This window comes from Aspergillus terreus, genomic scaffold (assembly GCF_000149615.1).
Source record: "Aspergillus terreus NIH2624 scaffold_4 genomic scaffold, whole genome shotgun sequence".
Classification (NCBI taxonomy): Eukaryota; Fungi; Ascomycota; class Eurotiomycetes; order Eurotiales; family Aspergillaceae; genus Aspergillus; species Aspergillus terreus.
In genome coordinates, this window is record NT_165927.1 from 1,611,640 (window position 1) to 1,622,365 (window position 10,726).

The 10,726-nt window shown below is 51.1% G+C and overlaps 4 protein-coding genes across 4 annotated transcripts; 1 reads left to right on the top strand and 3 right to left on the bottom strand.

Annotated features, from left to right (window-relative positions):
- Window positions 1–968: 968 nt before the first annotated feature.
- ATEG_03363 (SCP2 sterol-binding domain-containing protein) lies at window positions 969–1,505 on the bottom strand (the record flags this gene model as incomplete). Its single annotated transcript, XM_001212541.1, has 3 exons — window positions 969–1,132; window positions 1,229–1,438; window positions 1,490–1,505. 3 exons carry the CDS (start codon window positions 1,503–1,505, stop codon window positions 969–971), a joined length of 390 nt encoding a protein of 129 aa, XP_001212541.1.
- Window positions 1,506–3,406: 1,901 nt separating this feature from the next.
- ATEG_03364 (uncharacterized protein) lies at window positions 3,407–7,251 on the top strand (the record flags this gene model as incomplete). The annotated part of the gene is made up of 5 exons (XM_001212542.1): window positions 3,407–4,833; window positions 4,886–5,371; window positions 5,421–5,658; window positions 5,726–7,174; window positions 7,234–7,251. The coding sequence occupies 5 exons, from the start codon at window positions 3,407–3,409 to the stop codon at window positions 7,249–7,251; spliced, it is 3,618 nt and encodes a 1,205-aa protein (XP_001212542.1).
- An 849-nt stretch (window positions 7,252–8,100) lies between these two features.
- ATEG_03365 (Ran family GTP-binding nuclear protein) lies at window positions 8,101–9,190 on the bottom strand (the record flags this gene model as incomplete). Its single annotated transcript, XM_001212543.1, has 5 exons — window positions 8,101–8,232; window positions 8,294–8,499; window positions 8,549–8,702; window positions 8,797–8,942; window positions 9,124–9,190. 5 exons carry the CDS (start codon window positions 9,188–9,190, stop codon window positions 8,101–8,103), a joined length of 705 nt encoding a protein of 234 aa, XP_001212543.1.
- A 597-nt stretch (window positions 9,191–9,787) lies between these two features.
- On the bottom strand, window positions 9,788–10,661 carry ATEG_03366 (putative 26S proteasome non-ATPase regulatory subunit Nas2; the record flags this gene model as incomplete). The annotated part of the gene is made up of 4 exons (XM_001212544.1): window positions 9,788–9,799; window positions 9,947–10,305; window positions 10,360–10,432; window positions 10,506–10,661. 4 exons carry the CDS (start codon window positions 10,659–10,661, stop codon window positions 9,788–9,790), a joined length of 600 nt encoding a protein of 199 aa, XP_001212544.1.
- Window positions 10,662–10,726: the final 65 nt, after the last annotated feature.

Genomic DNA, 10,726 nt, shown 5'->3' on the forward strand with positions numbered 1-10,726 from the left:
AGAGGAGGATGAAGGAGGGCTCAAGTGGGCTTTTTTGCTCTATTTAATTCGAATGACCTCAAAACTTCGCGGCTTCAGCGAACTTCAAGAAAAAAATACAGTCACGTGATGATCATGGTGAGCGTGGGATTAGATAATCATCCCTCTGTCCCTAGACTGTTTCCCCTGGTACCAATCTGGGCCTTAGACCTCTATACTGAGAAGTCAACATAATCAGACAGCTTTGGATATCAGTTCCTCTATAGACTATGCTCTAGTTGCGTGGCGGTCTAAACAAGACTACTAGGGTAGTAACCGTCGGAGACTTCGAAGGTCCTTTGCTTCTGATTGTATTGGTACTGTTCAGCGATCCGAATTCTGGTGGGTAAGCGGGGCTTATGGTGGTAACCCCAATACCGGGTATTCTACGGTGTGCGCAAAAGTTCCAAGATTGCTGTAAATGCATATGAAGATGACGTCTGCTTACTGCTTGATGCACATCAGTGGGCATGCAGTGGAAATAATGGAATTTATTCTTGGATAAGTTCATTGTGTCTGAACCCTCTTGGGCTTGGGTATTTGATGGTAAAAGCTAATATATGTTGACTTTGCCAATATATATGTTTGCATGGACTTTATGGTAGCGGACAATATATCTCAGAGGGTTGACATGAGAAGCACCAGGTACTGCTGCCATAAACTACCTAGGGAAATCACATACCAAGTTAATGTCATTTAAACGTTGATTATCCTTACCGATGGCGACGCACTCACCAACTGTATTCACCTATACTCCCAAGACGTACAATGACATGGAAACTACCCAGTATCTCTCCTTAGAAACTCGAAATCCCCCAGAGGGATTCCAATTACAAGGAAAGGCTACATCCACTACCTCCTACGACAAGCTCCACACTCAACAGCAAGGAAATAAATCGTTATGTAGTCTCAAAATACACGAGCGAATGACAAACAAGGCAGAAGGGTATCTATAGCTTGGCCTTGCCCTGGGCCTTCTTCATGATGGGCTCCATCTTGGTCGCCTTCATGATGTTGCCCTTAATCTTCAGCTTGCCGCCCATGAACAGGCGCTGAGCGTTGGCCTTGCCGCTGACGAGAGAAGCGAAGTCGGCATCGGACAGAGTGAGGGTGACTGTGAGGGAGAAGGGTCAGTGATTGATGTTCCTTGGTTTCTTGACAACTGTCGGCGAATCGCCGACAGAAACCCTTTCAAGACAAATAAACTCACCATCGGCCTTTCCACCCTTGGGGGCAGCGCCCTTGCCAACCTCACCCTTCTCCTTGAGATCGAGGTACCAGCTCTCCTCCTGACCCTGCTCGTTCTTGAGGTTGAAAGCAACGACAGCCTTGGCCTTGTCGACGGCGTCCTTGCGCTCCGCGGCGTCGGACTGAAGGACCTGGTTAATGACGTCGAAAGCGGCGGAGGAGGGGAAAGCGTCTGGATGGGGTTAGCGATGAGGTCGGAAAGGGAGTCGGATGGAGGACGGACCGTTCTTGAGAGACATGGTGGCGGCTGGTATGGATGAGACGGAGGGATAGGAGAGACAGAGATGTGTGGAGCGAGACAGTAGTAGTGAATAGTAGGGATAATGTCAGGGGAGGTGGAGGAGGATAAATATACCTGGGGGTGACAAGCTTCCCCGGAGGGTTCGGGGCATGTGAATGAATGGAGGCGGTCGGAGGATCCATCAGCCTGTGCTTGGACCGAGGCAGCTGCCACCTCCCGTGATTGGGTATGAAATCATCGCATTTCTTTCTCCTTTCGGTATGGAGATCGAGTCCAAAACAAGACGGAGTTCTTGTTTCAAGGTCTGTCTACGGAGTATGTTTCTACTGTCCATTCTACAACATTCTAGTCTCTTTTGCGCGCTGGATAACATCCTTACCGCCTGAAGACATCCATCCTCCACCGCACAAACGTGGAAACCGGGTAAATTGACTTGAATCTTGCTGGGGGAGCTTTATCCCCAACGGTAATTCGACAGAGAAGATCTGCACTCTAGTATCTCCGCTCCGGTTAGTGTCTTCCATTCACTTCTCAATTCTTATGCACTGGTGGACCGTCCGACCCAGCACGCGTTCAAACAGAGTAGTTATGGTCCGGTAACCATGAACGGATTCGCCCATGATGCGGAGCTCTCCGTGCTAATGGCCTGCCAGAACGGGACAGATGTCATGCAGGTTCTTGGCGCCGCTGAGCTATGTCTGCAATGTGGACAGATGGATTCATGTCCGATTTTATGCGGACCGAGGTCCCTGGTCCACCTGCAGAGGATCTGGCCGGGCTTTCATGTCGACCTTTTTCTAGCAACAAACGTATTTCTTCATATTCGCGGCCGCGTATGCTTTAGGTCCTTTCAAATGGAGAAGAACCCCCTCTCTCGCGATTAGAATTCCATTCTTGACACGAGACTGTTCTGAGTTCTCTAGGCGCAGCAGTCTGAAGGGAAACAGTCCTGGCAGAGGATAAGTATAGTGTCTTATAGACCCCAACTAACTGAATCGCACACGACTGGACAATGGTGAGGTGAGGATCTTCATTCATTTGACCTATTGATTTTCAGCTACTCGCATGGAGCAACAAGGACTGGGCAGTTCAAAGCCCTCTCACGTCCTCAGGTCTAGTCAGAACAGTACCTAATAACTAGGCAGAACTTGAAGTGATTTATGGAATTTTTTTAGAATAATTATCCGGTATTGATTAGGTACCTAGGTGGGTGGTAGTAGTGATGATGGAATGATCTGATGTATCAGCTCATACAAAGAGAAAGCAAAATTGTAAAAATCTGAAAGGGGAAAGATCGCCACTGCCGACGAGCCTCCGACCATCTCGACACGATCACCATCACATCACATCACTTCCACGTCTCTTTACCATTCTCCCGGGAGGAACCCATCTTACCAGTCCTGCATTTTCCTCCGTCCACTCGTTCGGTTGGTCCATTCACTCGAGGTCAACTTCTGTTCCTGACATTCTCCGCCAAGAACGATCAGCAATTGATTAGTTAGGCCGGAACGTCAACTTTCTTTGGGGCGTCGCATCGCGTCTCTTATCGCCGTCAACTATCAACTCTCTTTATAATCCCCCACCACTCCCCATCGCCTCATGGATCATTTAATTCACATCTACTGTGGATAGGTACGGTCCAGCATCTTGTCGTCAGTGGCTGCGCAGTATTTGCCGGTTCGTGGTTCTTTGACCGCCACCTTCAGTGACGGAAAGCTCCTGACACGATCCCAAGCTTGGTCAGCACAGATTGCCAGGTAAAAAGGCTCCCACTTTCCCATTCGCGCATCGCAAGTCTTACGTCGTTTAGGACAAGCGCGTGGGCACCAACCAGGGCCCTTTCAGCCTTTACAAAGAATCAGATCCCTAATCTGAAGGCAGACAACGCACAAAGCAACCATGACTTCATCGGCTGAGGCGATCAACGATGTCTTGGAAGATCTCCAGCTGCACCATGTCATATTGCAAAGTCTCGAAGAGCAACGCCCCGACGCCCTCGAAGAAAAAGAAGAGATCTTAGAGACCATTCGAGGACTAGAAAAGCGACTCGCGGAACTCCGTGGTGAACCTGCGAGGAGCACTCAACGCCGCCCTGCCCGGACTTCCCAAGCGAATTCCACGAGACCCTCCACATCCTCATCGCAACTAGATGGCCCGTCTGACTCGCCCGCTCCTCCCCCGCGATGGGGAAGTTCTGCCATGCTTCCTCCGCGCGCGGAGTCATCGCGTTCTTTGGGACCACTGTCGATTCGAAAGCGCGCGCGATCCTCCCAAGAGGAGACTGAATCCGATGGATCGGACGACACAGATGACCTAGAGATTCCACCGGCAAAACGCACCTGGAACCCAGCACCCCGCATATCTAAATCTCCCCCGCCCTCTTTCGGCTCGCAGGCTTCCCGGTTGGCCGGCTCCGACAGTGAGTTCGAAGGCGCAGATGATCTTGCGCAGATCCTGGGTCTAGATAGCCGTGACACTCTCCTCGCCATCCAAGATGAACAAAGAAAGGCGGAACAATGGCTTAAGGAGCGCAGGGAACAGGAGCGTCGCGACGCAGAGTTAGCGCGTCGGCTGATGGAGGGCTCTGATGAGGCATCTCCACCGGCTCGCCATCTCTCCCCTCAGCCTTCGAGGCCACCTCTCTTCCCTGAACTATCTCGTTCTCCCCACTCTGGTGGTAATCAGATCGGACCATCCCAGCCCAACCCTTTCCTTCGAGCTCGTTCTCCGCCTTGCCCAGGTGGTAACCGGTTCGAATCTGAGTGGCCCAATCATTCTCCATTTGCAGCGGCCAGAGCTCAACCCGCACAGCCACCACGACTAACATCCCAAGTCCCATCGCAACCAGACTCGCGGTGGTCTACACCTCGTGATTCGATTCTTATTCAGGATAGTGATGACAGCGATGTCGTGGAGCTTCAACCAAGGGATTTTCCGACACAGCGTCAGGATCCCCGCCCTGGTCATCACCCCTACGACTCTGGCCCTCGAGGTTCCAACTCCGTGAAAGATCAAGCGTATGCTTACATGGATTACAATTCGAGGCTGCAACCGAGGCTTCAACCTCTGCAGAACCTGTATCCAAACCCGAACCTAACTCCTGGACCCAATGATATCCGAGGACCAGGTCCTAGCTATGGCCCAAACGTGCTCAACAACACAATGGCAAGGATGAAATCCGGAAAAGAGTTATTCGAGCAAATTGGAAAGTCCATCTTTGGGGATCTGCCCAACCCTTTCTCGTCCACCGGAGCCCCTAGATACCCGTTACCAGGACCGGCGGGGTATAGCCACGGTAGCTATGGTGGCTATCCAGATCTTCTGAGGTGTGTGATCAAATTGGTCACCTACTGCGGATTTACTAATGATGAAACATAGTGATTACCATGACGCCGATTCGAAGAAGATCAACGAAGAAATCAAGCAATTACTCGAAACCATTAGACCTGATTCTGATATCTCCGCCCAAGATCGAGAAGGGACACCCGAAAGTCTCCGATTCCCCTTGCTGGAACACCAGAAACTTGGACTGGCTTGGATGAAGTCGATGGAAGAAAAGGACCAGAAAGGGGGTATCCTCGCTGACGATATGGGCCTCGGCAAGACTATCCAGGCGATTGCTCTCATGGTTTCCCGACCATCTCAAGACCCGGAAAGAAAGCCAACTCTTATTATCGCCCCAGTCGCCTTGATGCAGCAGTGGAAACGCGAAATACAGAGGATTCTCAGACCTGGCAGATGCCAGCTATCGATTTACGTCTTGCATGGTGATAAACGCGGTGTTACCTTTAGGGACCTGAAGAACTATGACGTTGTCCTCACTACATTCGGCACTTTGTCCTCAGAGCTGAAGCGCAGGGAGAAGTATGATGAATTGCAGTCCCGAGGGGCAACTGATCATGCTCTCCGAGAGCTCGCAAAAGGGCTTCCGTGCCTGGGGCCCAGCAGCAAGTGGGTATCGTATCATCATCGATGAAGCGCAGTGTATCAAGAACCGGAACACTAAGTCAGCTTTGGCTGCTTGTCGGCTCAATGCTACCTACCGCTGGTGCATGAGCGGAACCCCCATGATGAACAATGTTGAGGAGTTGCACTCTCTGTTGAAGTTCCTCCGCATCAGGCCGTACAGCAACCTTGAACGGTTTAATAAGGTATGCCTTTCCTCTACCCCTATCCATGATTTCCATTCGTGCTGGACTATGACTGACTCGAATACAGGATTTTACTCGACCTTTGAAAAGCGCAAGCCTTCAGGAACATGACAGAGCAATGACACAGCTCCAGGTTCTCCTGAAAGCAGTCCTCCTACGGCGCACCAAGGAGTCAAAGATAGATGGACGACCTATCTTGCAATTGCCTCGGCGTATTTCAGAGAAAGTACACGCTGCTTTCAGCGAAGACGAAATGGAGTTGTATCAGGCACTGGAGACAAAGACTCAACTTCAGTTCAACAGGTATCTTGAAGCTGGCACTGTTGGCAGGAACTACTCCAACATCTTGGTCCTTCTTCTTCGACTCCGTCAGGCGTGCTGCCACCCGCATCTGATAACCGACTTCAGTGTCAAGCTCAACGCGAACACAGATGAGTTAAATCTTGTGGAAAATGCGAAAGCTTTTGGCAAAGATGTCATCGTTCGATTGAAAGATAGTGACGATATGGAGTGCCCCATCTGCATTGACGCTGTTGAAAATCCCATTATCTTCTTCCCCTGCGGTCACAGCACCTGCGCCGAATGTTTCTCTCGCATTTCTGACCCCGCACTTGCTCTCAGACAAGGAGTCGACGGCTCAGTGGAAGTGAAATGCCCAAATTGTCGCGGAAAGGTCGACCCAAAGAAGATTACCGATCATATTTCGTTCAAGAAAGTGCACTATGGCGATCCCGACGGCACCGAGGAACCCGAGGAAGACAAGGCTGTTGAAGACGAGGACGAGAGCGATGACGATAGTGACGACGATAACGAGAGCTTGTCCCGCTTCATCGTCAATGACGATGAAGGCGACGGCACTCCGAAGACGTCCAAGAAGAAGAAAGGCAAGATGGCCCAGAAGAATAAGAAGAAGACCCTCGCCGAACTCAAGAAGGAGGCATCGAAGAACATCAAGTCGAAGCGCAAGTATCTCCGCCGCCTGGAGAAGACATGGGTGACGAGTGCGAAGATTGAGAAGACCCTGGAGATTCTCGACGGTATCCGCCAGGGCGAAGGTAACGAAAAAACGATCATCTTCAGCCAGTTCACCTCTCTGCTCGATCTTCTGGAGGTACCGATTTCGCGTCGTGGATGGAACTACCGCCGGTACGACGGGTCCATGAAGCCCCAGGACCGGAATGCGTCCGTCCTGGATTTTACCGATGATCCCGACTGCCGAATCATGCTGGTGTCCTTGAAAGCCGGTAACTCGGGTCTGAACCTCGTCGCGGCGTCGCAAGTGATCATCTTCGACCCCTTCTGGAACCCGTACATCGAAGAACAAGCGATCGATCGCGCTCACCGCATCGGACAGATGCGCGAGGTGCAGATCCACCGCATCCTGGTGCCGAACACGGTGGAAGACCGCATTTTGGAACTCCAGGACAAGAAGCGCGAACTCATCGAAGGCGCGTTGGACGAGAAAGCGTCGAAGAATGTCTCTCGACTGGGAACCAGAGAACTGGCCTACCTATTCGTGAGTCCTCGTTTGCCTCTGCTTACTACCTAGTACCCATTCGCTAACGTGCTTGACAGAATATCCGAGACCAATAAGCACCTGGATATTTTCGCGATTTCGCTCTCCTTTTCTTTCTATTTCATTTTGCGATGACATGGCGCTGGCGAAAATGACCTCCCTAGATGATACCCATGCCTCTTGTGTCCCTTTGATATCCCTTGACATGTCGTTCTGCACCTTTTTTTTTTCTCATACATAGATCGGAATCATTTGCAGGCGTGATAGCGTGCTGATTTGGATCGAGCTATCGACCGTGGTTAGAGAATGGAAGTGACTTTACGCACGCATGATCCAGGCTGGAGTTGAGCATCGTACCAAGTAATGATGCGCCGTATTATTTGCCCGGGGAGTAGAAAATCGACAAAAACCCCAAATGACGTCACCCACAAAGGGGATCCGGCATTTGTTTTTCTTCCCCTGGCGGATAAACGTAGGTAGAATCTCTAGTGTCTTTTCTATATATCTAATCCTTGCCCTTCTACTACAATATCTCAATAGAATTAGATTAGGTGCCTCCTTTTGGTTTTTAGCAGAGCCGGGAAAAAACAATTTTTCTCTCCAACGATGCTCCGGGGTTGCCTTTGCCAACAGTGAGTGCCAGGGGAGGAAAAGGGAAGAGGAAAAAAAAAAAAAGGCAAAACTTTGTGGGAGAGTCTAAACTACTAGTGATATTTGATATAAAAGAAAAGCGGGTAAAAAAAAAGTTGCATAATCATGCCGTCCGTTCCTCAGGTCCATCCACTAACCGCTATCGTTGTATCGTAATTCGAGACTTTGCATAACGAAGCCAGTCATATATTTTTTTTGGTTTGCTTTCAGGGAATACACATAGGATCGTCGTCGATGGTCCCTGGATCCCCTGCATCTCATCCTTGAGCACACGCTTACAGGTCGGCGTCTTCCTCGTCGGGCAGGGGCATCTGCGCGGCGTCGTTCATCTGCTTCTCGTACTCGGCCATGAGCTCGGGGTTGACCTGGACCTCAGGAGGAGCCAGAGCGGGAGCGGCAACGAATTCCTGCACGGGTTAGTGTTTCGATTCTTCGTCATTCCGTCATGAAAAGCCAGGGACGACATACAAGAGAGGCATTGCCGACCAGCTTGCGGGCGAGCCAGAGGAAGGGCTTCTCGAAGTTGTAGTTCGACTTGGCGGAGATATCGTAGTACTGCAAGTTCTTCTTGCGGTGGAAGGTGATGGTCTTGGCCTTCACCTTACGCTCCTTAACGTCGACCTTGTTACCGCAGAGCACGATGGGGATGTTCTCGCAGACACGGACGAGGTCACCTATGGCGATTAGTGATGAGAAAGGCCGGACACGAGAAAGCAAACGTACGGTGCCAGTTGGGGACGTTCTTGTAGGTGATACGGGAGGTGACATCGAACATGATGATACCGCACTGGCCGTTGATATAGTAACCATCGCGGAGACCACCGAACTTCTCCTGACCAGCGGTATCCCACACGTCGAACTGGATGGAACCAAGGTTCTGGGAGAGAGTTAGTGGGTGAGTTCGTGGGTTGAGCGATCGATGGCGGTCGGGCGGCCAACGAGCGGGGTTCCAACTGGCGGGGCAAGCATACGGTGCTGAAATTGAGAGGATGCACTTCGACACCGAGAGTGGCAATGTACTTCTTCTCGAACTCGCCAGTCAGATGGCGCTTGACGAAGGTGGTCTGTGGCGGGAGGAAGAGTGTTAGCGATGACGGATTGGCGGTCTTTGATCCTCCTGTCGTGGGGGTTTGAGGAGGGATGGGGAAATTTTTTGTTGATCGCGACGACGGTAAAGGGAGAAGGAAAACCATAAACACGCGCGATGACAACGAGGGTCTCGCCGTCGACAACGACGATATCACGGGCGATTCAGATCTGAGGAAAGGGGTGAAACTGGATCGAATGGAATGGGTGACTTGCCTTTCCAGTACCACCGTCACCGACGAGGACGAGCTTGAAGGTGGGGACGACTTGCTCAGCCATGATGATGAAATGTGATTTAGGTGAGGGGGAGAAGAGGAAAAAGGCGAGTGCAAGGAAGAGGAGGATTAATGCAGGGAGCTGAGGGCGGATGGAAGATGAACGTCGAACCGAAACGACGGTGGGGATAGCGAGAGAAAGAGGAAGAAGAAAGTGAGTTCGGCCGCTGGTGATGGAATTTTTGTCTTTTTGCCCCGGGCGACTCCATGGCTGGGTCACGTGCTCCAACCTCTAGCACGACTGCCCCTCTATCTATCCATTCATCAATCAAGTTCATTAAGATATCACAATCAGCAAGAAAGTAGTAGGTAGGTATCATTTCCAGATCATTCACTAGCCTATCAAATAATAGAATCACATAAAAGAGCCACAGTCATCCTGGGGTGTGTCAGACCACCCCTTCCCACCATAACAATAAACAAACTGCAAGAATTCATACCCATGTCGCATTCCTCATAAAGCTAGAAATTAAAGTACACTCATTACAATTCTTACCAGCAAGAAGTCCCCGGCAAGCTCGTTTGCAATCAATCTGTCTGCATCACAATGGGACCAGATGACAGCCCAACAGACCACGACCGCCCCAATCCCGTCGGGGCGTTAGTACCAGGTCTACATCCGTCAGATTGCCCGACTCATCTTTTCGGTATACTTTCACCGGGAGAGCACGCTGTACAGTAATCAGTATGAAAACGCATTGACGCAAGGATGCCCCAATCTCCGGGACTCTCCGGGATTAGGCGGGTAGGGCAGACGTACTCCTTCGTTCTGTTGAACCACTTCGGCCACCTTGGTGAGACGGGCATGGTTGATCCAGTTGACACTCCCAAATTGACGGATAGTATCTCCGGCCCGTAGACCGGCCTGATGAGCCGGACTGGCCTCCGTAACGCTGTTCACCTTTGCAAATGGCGGCCCAAGCGTCCCAGCGTCCGGCGTAGCATTGCCGTTCAGGTTCGACTGCGATCCTCCCACTCCATTGGTATTCCCGCTTGAGGCCGTCGTGTTCTGTGCGCGCTGGAGGTTCTCAAAGTGCTCGTGGACGGCCTTCTCAACGTATTTCATGAGCTCTTTGTGATCGTTGCGGCGATGGATAATTTGCGACCGTATCGTGCGGACTGAATTGCCTGGTTAGATAAGGTCGAAGCTGTAGTCAACAAGGGATGCCTCACTTTGGGCTACGTCGATATCGTCTCGTGGGAAGCCGTCAAAGGTCGTTAGCGACGTGTTCATATTGACCCCATGCTGACGGTTGTTAGCAACACAGGCTCCACATGATTCCACTCCCGGCGCGACAGAAGTCTCAACAAAGACTCACTGATGAGAGAACACTGCTGAGCGCAGAGAGTTCTTCTTCTATCTTTTGTTTCTCTTGCATCAGCTCGATCACCGACAGCTTGGCTAGATCGGGGCCTTGAGTCCTTCCGGTTGTCGGTCCGGAGGCGACCGTCGGAGCGTGAATGTTGTCGTCCATCGGAATGCCCATTCTAGAATCAAACCATCGTTGAAGGGAGGAGGATCGGAGACCGAGGGGTTTGG